This window comes from Nymphalis io, chromosome 4 (genome assembly GCF_905147045.1).
Source record: "Nymphalis io chromosome 4, ilAglIoxx1.1, whole genome shotgun sequence".
NCBI classification, from domain to species: domain Eukaryota; kingdom Metazoa; phylum Arthropoda; class Insecta; order Lepidoptera; family Nymphalidae; genus Nymphalis; species Nymphalis io.
In genome coordinates this window covers 610,662-626,569 of record NC_065891.1, presented here as the reverse complement: position 1 = coordinate 626,569, position 15,908 = coordinate 610,662, and the positions used below count along the sequence as shown (strand labels likewise).

Genomic DNA, 15,908 nt, shown 5'->3' with positions numbered 1-15,908 from the left:
TATAGAATCAAGCATAGATTAGACGTCTAAGATATACGGAAACAAAGATTTTATATTTGTTAAATTAAAAAATTATAATCATTCGTCTACTAAAATCTTTTTTTATATATTGTTTTAAATGGCCTTAACTAAAGCATACTATTTTTTATTGGATTTCGTGTAATTAACATCATTGGGCGTTGTTGCTTTTTGGTCTGAATACGTTTCTAGTAACACCTAACTTTCATTTTACCTAACACCTCATAAATATTATTTTTAATAATTTCTTATTTGCAGTTATTATTTAGAAAGTTAATGTATTTAATTATCGTACATATGATTTACAATTTTCAACTTAGTAAATTACTCTTGCGGTTGTCAGACGTTTTAATAAATAGTGCATATCTTGGTAAATTTTATGATACTATAAATAATTCAATTTATGTAAAAATATTTTTTTATGAGGGGAGTTAGTGGTTCATGATTTGTAAATAATTCGTGCTGGGCGAAATGGGTCAGCAGGTATAACTCCCGCTCCGTCGCGCGCACGACGCGCCTGCGCTCATTCGCTTTTTGCCCACCTTTCGACTCGCGCGCAGTCTCCACTATTGTTCACTCGAGCATTTCTCTCACGTGGGAACCATTGACTTTTTCGTGCTTTACCAGAACGCTTATAGCTCCGCAACTCCGGGAGCGTTAACACGTTAAAAGTCGATTATGGGTGAACGTTATAGTGTGGTGTGATATGAAAACTGGAGTGCAGTATTGTAACATTGGATCCGTCATTGTTGAATATATTTGAGTGATGATCAAACAGACAAAGTGATTACTATATATCTCTATTAGATAATCGGAGATGATGGCGGTCGCGCCGGTGAGTTTTTTGTTGACCTTACTTCTGTAACTTTTGGTGTAGCTTTAGATAAGTTACTTTCCTATCTTTGTTTACATTAATTTTATCTTTTATAGACAGAGATAATTTCGTGTTTAGTATTATCATAGTGCTTTATTTATTATGTGTTTTTAAAATTTATTAGTTTGTGCTTGTGCGCCTGGTAGATTTGAATAAGATTCTAATAAAATGAATACCATTAAGTGAATAAGTCATACTTAATTTAAACTGTAAGTTTAAGTTTCATTTGTTTAAAGCACTTTATTTTAAGTATATACATATATAAAGGATATTTAACACAAACTCCATCCAACTCCAAAGGTTCCATTACTTAAAGCTCAAGCAATTCAAATCCTTTTAAAGTGATAAGTACAGTATTGTCTTTCAAGAGTTACAGCTTATATCGGGTTCCATTAGAAGCTTAAAGCGACATGTTCTGTTTTTCATGATAGCTAAAGTTTTTCCTAATTATCACTTTAGTCGATAAAGATAAACTCGGGACGAACATGAAGAACATTTTATACTTTAAAAGTAGTTAAAGTGATTCAAAACAAAAGTTGTCGAGAAATTGACCGAAATTATGACGAAAGTTAATTGCTGATACTCTGAGAGATCGTACCAAAACAATCAAAAGTAAATGACCTCACTCTTAGCGGGCTTTTACATGACCGAGGTATTTTTCTGTAATTCTGATAAGCGACGTAAGCGCTTGAATAAACACGCAAAGCTTGCTTAGGGGAAAATAATGGATTATCTCGCTTCTATGTTGTTACGAAAGACTTTGTCGTGAAGATGATTTGACGAAATTTCATCGTTTCATGATCGTTTTTTGACACTGGTGTGAGAGAAATTCGAAAAGGTTTATTTGCGTTTAAGTGGACAACACGTCGAGAATGTTTAAAGAGGGAAAAATTAAGAGGCATGCGTGATGTAGTAATAACATGTCTAGTGTTATGAGGAAGTTCGCCTGGATTGTTCGGAAAACGAAAGTAATTAAAGTGCGCTGGTATGTGAGTTATATTTAAATTACAACAAAATTACCAATATTATTTAAAATGACAGTTTTATATTTGAAATCTCGCTTTATATTGTATGAAATACATTGATTTTTAATTATTTAAATAGCCTCTTAAACAGATTATTTGTTATTATTAATTTTATTTTCGGAATGAGCACATATTTTTTATAATACTGTTTTGAATTTAATATTTACGATTAAAGTCAAGATTCGCGGGTTACGTTGATAATATACTGACTAGTAAATAGTTAGACATTTTGTATTCATTAGTGACAAGCACAAAAACGATGTTTTGTTGTTTATTGAACGTTTTAATAGAAAAATCCTTAAGTCTAAGCATGTCATGCAGTATAGAAAATTTAAGGTATATTTTTAATTTAATTTATAATAATAATGTCACCATTAACGTAACCTATCAATTTTAAGTAGAATTAATATTTTTTAATTCAATTTGAAATGCGTTTGTGTCCGATTATATTTACCTGTGGACTCGTATCACTTTCGATTTCGGCTTTGATGTCCACGACACACAAGCAGCGAGACGCTACAGACATACATTGTCTTTTGTTAGAGGTCATTATTAACTAGTAAAGAAAACTGTATATTTAAAATATGATGTCATCGTGTCAAACTAATAATGAAAGCTTGCATATGAAATTTGTTTATCAATAGTCACACAGCGTAATTTTTGTATTGTATAAATATCGGTAATGTAAGAATTATTACCAATAATACGCCAGAAATGGGTACTAAGATGTTATGCCCTTTGTGTTTGCAAAATTTTGCTGTTAACTATAATATTTCATGAGTGGTACCCTCCGAGATGGGACGCACCCCTACTATACTACTTCTAGCTTATTACATATTATGCTGACATATGCATGTAAAAAACAACAGGATTTCTATATGACTAAAAACCTTTTCGTCATTATTCAAAACAAAGGATAAATAATCATGCCAATAAAGCAATGAATGCATTCGTTCGTTTGTCATCAATTTTCTAAAACTAATATGGATTATTGGGACTTTTAATGTTAGGATCATGTCACTAACATTAGATGGCTCATGAGCATAGCTCACGACATCCGCTAATGTCACAGAGCATAATACGTCGGTGCTCTTGAACTAATCATTGTTCCATCCAATTGTTACGTCTGGGAATGTATTCTTCTAAAGTTCGTGAAAGCGTATTTTCTCACCTACCACTATAGAGCAATGTCGAGGTGCTTATTTCGTAAAATCCCACGAGTTGTGTAATTGTGTTGTTTATTGAATGAAACCATCCACTTAACCTTTGAATTTCGAAGATCATATGAGCATCAACTGTATAATTACCGTCGGGAGTGTATATAAGAAAGTTCGTTTTATTGTTTACGTATATAATGTGTCAAGTGACCACGTGCAAAGTTTGCAACGTGGCGCTGTGGCATCAAGGCTTTTTTTTAAGTTTTCTGAATAAAAGAAGGTACATCTCTAATACCTTATTCATTATTTATTAATCTCTCAATGGTTAAAAAATATCTCGGAATATTTTTTATAAATCTTGGAATAAAAAGTCTACTAAAATTACAAAACGATTCGAATGGTTTTTACTTATATTCGTTCAAATTACATTGGACAGTTTTATGCAATTCCACATAATGTGGAAAAGTACGGAATAAGTGCATTTGATGTAAATCAACACGCAGCTGATCACGATAATTGTACTCATGCAGCGTTAAATCGCATTCAATTAAAACTGTGCGATGGTCATCGTTACTGCAATTATTTCAATAATACTTCAGTGCAATGTTATGTATACAGTATTATAATTTTAACGAAAAATACTGTTTCGACTTCTACGAATTGGTATGCAACGTTTCTATATGTAACGTTTGAGTGAAAGTTTCTAACGCAATAAAGGTTTAATATCTATGACATTTCAGAAATTGCACGTATATTTATTATTGTTTAACTTTAATTATTTCATTCTTTGATTTCTGTCGCTTAGAATTTTGTAACTTTCCTTGTCGGCGATTTATAATGGGTAGGCAAATGAGAGTCACCTGATAGTAAATGGTTAACGCCGTATATACACGACGGCATTGTAAGAAATATTAACCATTTCTTGCATCGCCAATGCGCCATCAACCTTGGGAACTAAGATGTTATGTACTATCTCTTGTGCCTGTATTTGCTCACTCGTCTTTCAAACCGGAACACAACTATACTATGTATTGCTGTTTGGCCGTAGAATATGTGATGTGTAGGTGGTACCTATCCAAACGGGTTGGCACAAAGCTCTAGGATCAAGTTTTTGAAATTATATTAAGAAAAAATAGTATGGTTATATATTTTTTTTGAGATTAGACAATCCATGGCAAAGTTTTCACGCTCAACTTGCGCTGACGTATTAATTTTTTACCGTTACTCGGGCAAAGGCCCATGCTGGACTAGCTTAAACTAAAAAAACTCGTGACATTATACAAAAAATTAAAAACTAAATTTACCATATTCTCTTGTACGTAATTTTAGTAATGTTCATAATTGTGACATTTACGTATTCTTAAACCATTCGTATCGACCTTTAACTCTGACGTGGTCATCAGTTGAATTTCTCTTAAACGATTTTTTAATGTTTTCTCATTTATTGTTGGATACGTTAATTTGTCTGTTGACTTCATTACGAAACATAAAAACAAACGATTGACTCCTCCCTCTAAATTACAACGATTTATGTGTTCGTTTTATTTATTTCTCTAACCATTAACATTTTTTAATTGTACGACATTTGGGTAGCTGTAACTTATGCCATGTAAATGTTAGCATTTAGTTGTGTAGCATGTTTTAATGACCAATTAATAAAAATGAACGAACATTAGATTTACATAGTCTATGCGATTTTCTATTTGATCTGCTATGTTATGTTCTACAAACAGTTTTTGATTAATATGTCATTAATTATAATACATAACTTACATCCACTTTAATTTTACTTCCAAATTTCCGATAACAACTTCGCTAACATTAATAATTTTTTTCGCAAATTCATAATCGCGTCAATTCAATCAAAGTTGTTTATTTGACTTTACTCCTCCTGTGATTCCAATAGCCTATAGTTGCACATTTATATCTCGTCAAAGTAAAATATAATAGTGATATATTTAATTCTTATTACATATAAACACTATTGTAAAAACTTGATCTCAACCACAATCCGCAATGCTCGTAAAGAGAATTCAAAGTCTATCAGTTTCGTGCCATAAGGAGTATCTGTCAATGTTCTTGTTGCCAGATTAAAAATATAGATTATTATTGATTAATATAAAAAATGACAGATAATCTCTCGCTCTATTATCTCCAGTTATATTTTTAATTTATATTACAATCTGACTTCGTCTTACACTATATTCGATCGAGAGCACGTGAATCTGTGAAGATTGTGGGTTGAAACCTAGACAAGAACCACAGAGTTATTTTTGTGCTTAATTTGTGGTAATTCATTTCATGCTCCGCGGTGAGGGGAAACATCATAAGCGAACTTACATATGTACGTCGGTTAAAAATCAGTCTCATGTGTATCTACAACACAGTAGTGGGGTAATGTGGAACAAGCTCTATCTGAGATTAGAAGACTAGTTCCGTTTTATTATTAAATAAAAACAATTTATATGACCGAGACGCAGGTCTAAGTTCCTAATGTTCCTTTCTACAGCCATGACAATGTATATGCATAATTTCATGAGGATCCATTAAGTCATTGAAACATGAAAGCGTACCAAACAAACACTCACTTTCGAATTTTAAATATTGGTTATGATTCTTGTTTTTTTTTATGAATTACGATATATATTACTCAATTATACATGCAAGAATAATTATGTCGAACTGATTTATCATCTCCTAGAGAGAGCATCGGATAGACTGATTTTTAATGTAAGTACATTATTTGAAAACCTTTTATAAACTACTCATTATAACTTGAAGCCGAGATGGCCTAGTGGTAAGAACGCGTGAATCTTAACCGATGATCGTGGGTTCAAATCCGGGCAAGCACCACTGAATTTTCATGTGCTTAATTTGCGTTTATAATTCATCTCGTGCTTAACGGTGAAGGAAAACATCGTGAGGAAACCTGCATGTGTCTAATTTCATTGAAATTCTGCCACATGTGTATTCTACCAACCCGCATTGGAGCAGCGTGGTGGAATAAGCTCCAAACCTTCTCCTCAAAAGGTAGAGGAGGCCTTAGCCCAGCAGTGGGATATTAACAGGCTGTTACTGTTACTGTAACTTAATAACAAATTATTGGAAAATATATAGGCAATATATACTCTACATACCTTATTTGTTTATTTGACACGGATAAACTATCCTATTAATACTAAGTGTATTTTGGAATTTGTCTTTGATCTCTCAAATTTATCAGAGCAAATACTTTTATATGGCGTAGGACTGTAGTCTTGCTTGGAAAAGCATAGAGGTAGTTTATACTTGAAACGTATAGTTATCGTCATTATAAGCCGTTCATAATTTGACCGTAATATGTATAATATACATTATTATTGTTCACTGTAAACCATGTTAGATTAAAATCACTCGAGATATTAATTACTCTGTAAGAGTCTTTTACCGTGATGCGCCAATTTGCAGAATGTGTCCTTTGAATGATGCAACTTTTATAGTCATTATCGCATAATACTTTTTGACATTTTATTATCATGTTTTGAGGTGAATATCGAATTTTTTCTTACAACTTAACTCCACTTTTTTTTAATCTCTTTCTCCCCCATTCGCTTGCCCTTATCTTATTATTACGAGTAGAGTTATTCGATTACAGATCGCTTGATTTAAATCCATTTATAAATTTTTTAGCCGGTATTTAAAAATTACCATTAATAAAAAAATCTTTGAATGAGGTTGGCATAAAACGAATTTACTTATTTCCGGTACCTTTCTTTTATCATCTGTAATAAAACCGGTTACTGGTGTTTGAGTTGAACTTCATAGTATTTACAAACGTTTACTTTCAATTTTACCGCCTCGTGATGTAACTGTGACGCATTATAATACGTTCAATTAAAGTTTATAGTTCAGTATGTATAAACTTTAGTGCTTAATTAAGAACTATAGATAGTGTATATGTAGATTCTAGACATACCAAAAGTATAATGTTCTTCCGGATTGTGACCCCGGTATATGCGCAAATACAGCTATGCAATGGGAAGGCATTGCGACACGACCAGAGGTGTTTTTCGGGGCAAGGGATAGTAATACTGGCAAGTTCCTAACGTTGCCATTGATGATTATCGGACAAGAAGATTTATTGACACAACTTAGGACGATTTGGTCAATTACAAAATAAAATGGTCAAATAATTAAGGACTAAAATCGATTGCATAAACCTAGCATGTATACTTAAAGTAAATAATTAAAATAATATTTACAATACCTAATCCATATTATATATATTTTCCAAATCGTTGTTACCCAAGAAAGGCATAACAGATTGTAAGAGTTTCTTTGATTTTAATTGAAGCATTGTATGAAAACGTGCTTTTAAATTTTATTTGACCTAGTGTAGGCGTGGATCATATCGCTTCTGAATTTTAAGTTAGTTCCACACAAACGATTTAGCTGACATTTCGTTACGGTGCCAATGCTTACTGTAGTATATTTTGTGTACATTTATATAGGTTGTATAAAAGGTTGTTGACTCTATATTTTATAGCAAGGTTTTTTCTTCGGAATTACAAATATAAATCACCAAGTCTCGGTGTCTAATATCAGTTTATCGTTAAAGGTAGAAATATAATAGTATATAATAAGTATATCAACATAAGTCTTCCTCGGGCGGCGTGATCTTTGGCCCTTAAAGAGACTGGTGTTATCGTACCATCTTAAGAACTATAAGACCAGTTACACTGGACAGTTTATTTTTATTCTGAGTAATTAAATGATAAGCATTTATGATAAGTTTAGTTTTAAATTAAATTAATTTTTGGAAGTGTTTCCACCGAGTAAGTTAATGTGATATTTAATAATATAATATTTTTATTTCATTTTTCTTTTACATTTTTTTTTTGCTATATTCGTAGCTGTCACGTTGTTTTTAGAACCGCTTCTGATAAATAACTTTACTAATAAATACCTTGGCGTCCGGACTTTGTTTTACCCATATCACTTAAATGTTTGGCAGCCGTCGAATGTACTTCGCGAAGCTTAATATCGCGTATGTGATTTATATGCAGTGATCTTCTTATTGAGGTCTTCCTTCAACCTGTTGAGCTATTTTGTAAGACCAAAACTCATCACCTAACACGTTCGTCGAATGTCAGACATTGACTATTAACAATATAACTTTTAAACGACACGCGTGTCAAAATTGCGTATCACCATAAGTCGATTTTCAACATTATAGGAGTGAAATCTTTATTTGATATAATAATAATAATACTGTCCTCCAGACCGATTTCGGCCATGGCGGCCAATCTCAAGAGAGATTAGCCAACTACGCAGGAGATATTATAGTGCACAAGTGTGTGCGCAAACACAGGTGCACTCTCTATTCCTTAACTCTCATAATCCGATGGAACGGCAATCCGACACGACCGGAAAGAGTTCAGGCGCAGGACCAACGGCTTTATGTTTCCGGGGCACGGGAGTGTTCACACTTCCAACTTCCAGACTCCGGGCTGCTACTGAGAATTTTCAGACAGAAAAACCCAATAACTTTTTATTGGCTCGACCTGGGAATTGAAACCAGCACCTCCGGGTCTGCGGCCTTATATCAAGCCACTAGACCAACGAGGCAGTCATTTGATATAATATATATATAAGCTTTATTTACCTTTTTTTATTTGTAATTATTAGGATGGAAACCTTTTGTCTCTTACATAACTTATATTTTCAATCGGATATAAATATATATTATCATAAGTGAGATTTTTGACATGGTGTGGAACTGGATTTTTTTGACCAACGCACCAACCATTCCTTCTATATTTCGTTTTGAGTTAATGTATCAAATGCTATTGACATCTCTTTAAAAGGGAGGTGCGTTTGTCCAGTTGGGGGACATTGTTATTAAATCAATATGTAAATGATAAACTTTGATAAAGTTAGTTCCTATAAGTACTTATGAATTGACATTTAAACATTTCACAACTTAATCATGTTAAATAAAATTAAAGTTAGCACCGGTTCAGAATCAGATTCTAGCAAGAAACTCAGTAGTTACCGTTTTTCGACAGTTAAACTACACAGATGACACTAGACAGTAGTTCTGACACTCAAAATTTGTATAATATGTGTAGGTGTGTTTATTAAATGATAAAATTATGATTTTATCATCTATGTAAAGTTTTATCGAGTGGAAATTTATATGAGGAATTTTATTATAGAAGTGAAACTTCTAAGGAAGGATTTATTGACTTTGCGGACACGGAACCTTGGTTGAACATCTTGATAAATAAATTTGATTTTATCATAACATTGTAATAATTTTTTAATGATACAAACTATTAATTATTTTATCTTTGTATATTTAAGTAGTTATTTAATTATTTAGATTAATTTTGATTCCTGAAACTAAATTGGGTAGTGACGAAAAAAGTGATTAAAAGAAATAATTAGGGAAATGAACACAATAATTATATTCGGATGCTTCAAACTTTCACTATTTAAATGACCCTTGTAGTTGGACGTTTTCAATGTTCGTGACAATGTAACTAATGTCGGTAAAATGCGTTTGACTAATATGTTATGTGAAACCAATGCTAAGTTGTATGTCTGTGGCACTATGTTTGTGTTAATTTATTTGTATCATAAAAAATACATTGTTACATTACCAAATTAAGTTTGGTGAGGATTAACGCGTGAATCTTAACCGATGAACGTGGGTTCAAACCCGGGCAAGCACCTCTGAATTTACATGTGCTTAATTTCTGTTTATAATTCATCTCGTGCTTTTCGGTGATGGAAAACATCGTGAGAAAACCTGCATGTGTCTAATTTCATCGAAATTCTGCCACATGTGTATTCTACCAACCCGCACTGGAGCAGCGTGGTGGAATAAGCTCTAAAACCTTCTCCTCAAAAAGGGAGAGGAGGTCTTAGCCCAGCAGTGGGACATTTACAGGCTGTTACTGAGGACTGACTTATCACTTCTAAAATGTGGCCTTTCAATTCGGCTTTGCCTATATAATATACCAGTTTTATCAGTTTTTTTCAGCGAAAAAGAAATATCCTTTAATAATTTTCAATACACTAAAGATCAGATAAATATAAAGATATAATGTATAAATAAAACTAAATATACACAACAAATGGCGATGTGAATGTCCCACTGCTGGGCTAAGGCCTCTTCTCCTTTTCTTTTTTTTTGAGAAGGTTAGGGTGGTGGAATACACATGTGGCAGAATTTCAGTGAAATTAGACACATGCAGGTTTCCTCACGATGTTTTCCTTCACCGTATAGCACCGTATAGCAGGTGAATTATAATCACAAATTAAGCACATGAAAATTCAGTGACGATCAAAATCATCGGTTAAGATTCAGGCGTTCTTATTACTGGGCCATCTCGGCTTTTTTTCTTCTATATTGTACATACAATTATAATCGTGTATGATAATTATTATACACGTTGTAAATGTTGTGGCACTGTCGAGTCGAATAACTAAACACTATGGACAACATTTTATTGTTATTACTATTTGTTGTAACTGGCTAGCTATAACAATTCTAATGATGTCCTGTGACAGATAAAACATAGGAACATTTAGGTACCAAATACAATACGCAAGAATGTTGAAATTCGTTATACGACAATTGAATCGGTTATTGTTGTAAATGGTGACACTAAAGTTCGTGTAAGACATATTAATTGATGTTTAATCTCACACAAGGCTATTTAAGATACCACACATGCACTTACGTAAGACCAACATTATCTGTATTATAATTACAATTTCAAACATCATCACAAATTTTAGTTCACAGCTCGATGAAACCTCATCGATTCATACATTCGTGAATAGAAATTTTATAGGAAAATTATTTTACTTTTGTTTAACACATTTATTTCCTATTATGAAACCTTTTATGTAAATATATTTTTCTTTATGTTTACAGAACATTTTATTTAAATACAAAAAATATTAAATTTGATAACTAACAAATAAAGGTTATTCACGAAGAATGAATTATTATTTAAAAAGTTGAAGTTTATTGTTTAAAGTTTTGGTTATTGATCGTGAGCATGATATTGGAATTTTGGATTTTTTTGTACTATCAGAGGTACGAATGAGAAAAGAGAAAAGTGCTGGAATAGTAGTTCGTGGGAAATGCACACAATAGTTTGTGCTCTGCGGGTTTCACTATATTTTCTAGCTAATTACTGCTACTGAGCTGCGCTTAATTTAAAATGTAATAAAATTACAAAATGAATTACCATCAGCCAATTGTAATGTATATCTTACAATGTTGCACTCAGATTATAATTAAATTATTAGTACTCATTTAAATGGATTGGATAATTAAAAGCACACTTTCGTTTTAATGTCATTTCATATCAAAGCAATAATATTAAATTATAGGTTATCAAAATATTTAAATAAAATTACATAAATAGGTTTTTTATACTTATTGTTAATTTTTCTTTGTCTATGCTTCCAGGTAGTTCCAGTTCTATTTATTGCCATACTAGCGAAATGTCAATGTGAACCAACGAATTTATACAACTATAATAATAATGGTAAAGCTGCATCACAGTTTGGAAACATATTGAAGCCGCCGCCGCTGCTGCCAGTGCCATTCCACGGGGTAACGGGGATAATACGCCAGAATAATGACTTTGGATATCAGTATCAGTCCCCTCCGCCACAAGTACCGCCAGCGCCACCTATCGTACCAGCGACGGATTTTAAATTCCCTGCGCCATTTTACAAGCAGTACAATTTTAACTTTGTACCAGCACCTCAGCCATTCACGACAACACCGTCGCCAAACTTGTTTCAAAAAGTTTCTAGCTGGCTTTTTCCTTCACAACAGACATCATCCGAAATAGAACCACAAATAAATTACCATTATAACATACCACCTTTAAAAAAAGACTGTAATCCGTGCAACTTAGTGCCATGGATCCCAGTTATAAGATATGACTTAGCACCCGATGGCGGACGTCAAAGTAATAATCCTACTTACGGACCACCGAGCCCAACAGCCAAAGCTAATGCTTATTCAGGGCAAAACATACCAGTACCCTTTAACACACAAAATAATAACCTAGGTAATAAACAAGGTCAAATTTCAACTGGTGTACCTCATACAAGTTATGGACCACCGAGTTTTTCTCACACTAATAATCAATTTCGAACTTCAAGTTCAACTTACGGTCCTCCAAGTCCCACCTATACTATAAATGTTTCAAGTCAAACTCCATCAACTGCTCCATATTCTGATATTTCTTCACCACTAAGCACGTCTATCGGTCCTGGTCCGAATTTCCAAACACCGAATTCACATGATTTAGTCCATCATTCATCCTCTTTTATATATACAAGTCCTTCATTAAATTATAGAAATCCAGTACCTACAACAACACACAAACCAGTTTCCACAGGTTATAATCCTGAAATATTAAATCAACATTTGCCGGTACAAAACAATATCGATGAATTTAGAGAAATAGAGCCAGCTACAGAATTTCAACTTCCTAGAGTTACACATCCCACAGGTTTTAGAAACTCTTATGGAGAACCTATTGTTAATACATACCTTTTGGACTATCCATATTCTGTGTCAGCTGCTGGTGCTGCATCCTCTAAGATAAAGACTGAAGTATTACCTGATACAATTACAAAGACCCAAGGACCGAATACGACTATGGCTTTATCTAACCCTGCACCGTTTAGCCTTAATAGAGGGAGAAATATTCACACATTACAACCAGTTGCATTACCTAATCTCAGCGTGTCACCGTTACCTCCAATTTTTAATGCACGACCGTTTCGGACTGTATCAACGAAATATCCTCCAAATATTGTTCAAGGTATAAACCATTTACAGTCTGGATCAAACAAATCTGTAGAATATCCCACAACTTTTATTCAGTCACCGGTTATCGACATTGATCAAATACGAAATTTGAATCAGTCTAAAGCTTATAGAAATATAGCTAATGGGTATGAAATAGATGAAATACGGGACATATCTCCTCAAGCTTCCGAAGATCATATATCGGCAGCAAAATCAAACCAAGACATGAGTTTTGAAAGTATTGGGCTTACTAATGATTTGTATGATGCAGGTGTACCTTTTGACTTAAAACAATCTTCCAAAGTTCCTTTTAATCACAAAGTAAGCTTTGCTGATTTGCGAGGAGTTAAAGATGAAGATGTAGACAAATACCGCACTGAGAGCAATTTGCAATACATTGATTCACCTCTACTTTATTTAAAACCCAGCGCGCCACATAAAAATTATAAAAATTTTGCATTTTCGAGGACAACTCCAAGTAAAGAAAATGAATATGAAATATACGATGATTATCCAACAACTTTATCACCAACGCAAACAACATTTTTAAACACTTGGGATACAAGTAGAGCTCACGATACTGAAGATTCGGTTCATACGACTGCGGAGGAAGAAAATAAAAATAATCCTAAAATCGTTCAAATTATCGTACCGTATACGAACGGTCAAAGAATATATGATAACAATCATAATAAATTTTCATCCAGTCAGATTGACGACAGGACAAATAACGACCAAGAATATCAAGCTAGAAAAATTCAATCAAATACCGAGAGCAGTTTTCTTACTGTCGCAACTGAAGGATATAGCAACACAGCAACAACCACCGAGACTCCAATGGCAACTATCACCGACCAATATGACACAGAGCGAATAAATACACCAGCTATTGATTTTTATGATGTTAAAGAACCACCGTTTGACATTATAAAATTACAGCATACAATTGATGACTGGACGGAGCAAGAGTATTCCAAGCACTATAGCATCCCACAAAAAACGCGTTCCAATGAAAAGTATGCAAAGCAAATACCTGACGAATACTTTACAACGATCAGTCCTGTTACAAATTTCGTTACTGAAACTAGTAATTATAATTATGATTCATACGATCACGAAGGTTCGAGCAGTATACAATACACGGTCACTGAAAATCGAACAAATTCTTTTCCTATTAAACGTAAAGAATATAATGTGATTGAAATGACAAAAGATAGTTATAATAGTGACAAGAATCACGTATCAGAAGGTCCTAAGAAGCTACATATTTATACCGCCGCTTCAACTTTTCGAAGTGCAAAGACCACAACCCCTGCACCTTGGGGACAAATTCAAACATCAATATCACCCTTGACAAATGAAAAAGTGTACGTCGTTACATCTAAACCATGGCGAGAGAATAATATGACAAAAGAATATGATTATGGAGGTGAAAAATTGGATTTAAAAAAAGAGGAATATGATGACGATTCTTCTCTAGATGATCTATCATTTAAGTCGCCCCGATTTTCTAACAGACCTTCATACGGATTTACAGCAGATTCAATAGAATCGATAAAGCTCGAGTCACCTTATGGTTATTCTAAAGGATGGCACCGAAGAAGTGAGTAAAACATAAAATTCCTAATTGTATTAGAACAATTAACTTTCCAAGGTTTTACTAACAGTATTCCAATACCCTATCAGTTATAAAAAGGCCAAAGTGCAATTCCTTAGTTATTTTTGGTAGGAAGATTTAGTGATCTGATTTCATTCCACGCACTCAATTAATGGTGACGTGTAATACCTTACAAAAGGCATATGACATTTGATGGTAATTTCGCGAAACGTGAAACAAAAGTGTGTAATGTAAGGTATGTTATATGTAAGATAAAGTGCCTCCTAGTTAGTTCAACGCAATTCGATTCCAATTATACAAATATAATTTGCTACTACTGTAATAATCAATATGTTATTTCTATTTGAAAGGGAACCATATGTTATATTAAAGAAGAACATCTTGGCTATTAAAATTATATTTATTTTATATTTGAAAATTTATTTTTGTTTTAGTAAATAATCTCGAGTATCCCAATTCTTCATCATTCGAAGAAGATTCCGATAAGGAAATTAAGGTAAGTCTCTTAAGTATTCAAATCCATTTTGTTTAGTAAATGATAAAACTGGTAACTGTGGTTGACGGGCTATGACGATGTCAGGAATGGTTAAAATTTCTCGCAATGAAATGTCTATGGGTGAGGAAGAGTTGTCCATTCATCATCTGCAGGGTTAATTGGTCTACCTTCTAATTATAAATAAAAAAAAACTTACATAATTTAAAAATTAACATTAAAGTTACCTTAAAAGCCGTTTCGAGCCTTAAATATACAATCTAATTTTACAAATAAAGTTAAATCTATTTATATAAGTGACAAAGTGGTAGGGATTTGTGGGAGCCTTTATGGTAGGTCATCATATATTACACGGTGGTTAGCACTTACCATCAGGTGGCCCACCTGCCCGGAAGGCGGATGCCTTATACTTATTTTATAAAATAGATATATATGTATACAAAGTTAACTTTATGTATACAAAGTTAAATTATGTATAATGTATAAATTATAATTTTTTATGTGCAATAACTCTTAATACAATATAAACATACAAGTTTCCTATCTATCACTTTTTATACAATTATCTCCGTAGTAACTGCACCCGGTGTTTACAAATTGTCTTTCTTAATAATCATATGTAATCCTCTTATTTCAGGAGGAAAAATCTTCAAAAGCTATTAGTGTTGACGAATGAGTGTGAAGGACCTTATCAACTGTAGCAAGACCAAAAAGTGTTTAGTGCTATATATAAAAGACATTTTTAATGAATTATCACAGAGTGATATTAAATAGTGCTTAGTAAAGTAGTGCAATTATAATAGATACACGAGCAAATTATGAAGTATACGGTTTATTAGTTGTCTCCTTCATAATTTGATCAATTATAACTAAATACATTTTAAAATAACG

General features: G+C 32.9%; 2 protein-coding genes across 2 annotated transcripts in view; both read left to right on the top strand.

The window, feature by feature from the left end:
* Positions 1-15,908, top strand: part of LOC126781668 (uncharacterized) — a 396,382-nt gene that overhangs the window by 57,850 nt on the left and 322,624 nt on the right. The window lies entirely within an intron of this gene.
* On the top strand, positions 570-15,847 carry LOC126781652 (uncharacterized). The gene is made up of 4 exons (XM_050506596.1): positions 570-853; positions 11,545-14,509; positions 14,959-15,020; positions 15,655-15,847. The coding sequence occupies exons 1-4, from the start codon at positions 836-838 to the stop codon at positions 15,691-15,693; spliced, it is 3,084 nt and encodes a 1,027-aa protein (XP_050362553.1). The 5' UTR covers positions 570-835; the 3' UTR covers positions 15,694-15,847.

Bases quoted from the DNA above. Each gene is read 5' to 3' on its own strand.
- LOC126781652 (XM_050506596.1), top strand. The intron at 14,510-14,958 runs GTGAGTAAAACA...TTTTTGTTTTAG, and splicing joins TAAAGGATGGCACCGAAGAA to TAAATAATCTCGAGTATCCC. The intron at 15,021-15,654 runs GTAAGTCTCTTA...CTCTTATTTCAG, and splicing joins ATTCCGATAAGGAAATTAAG to GAGGAAAAATCTTCAAAAGC.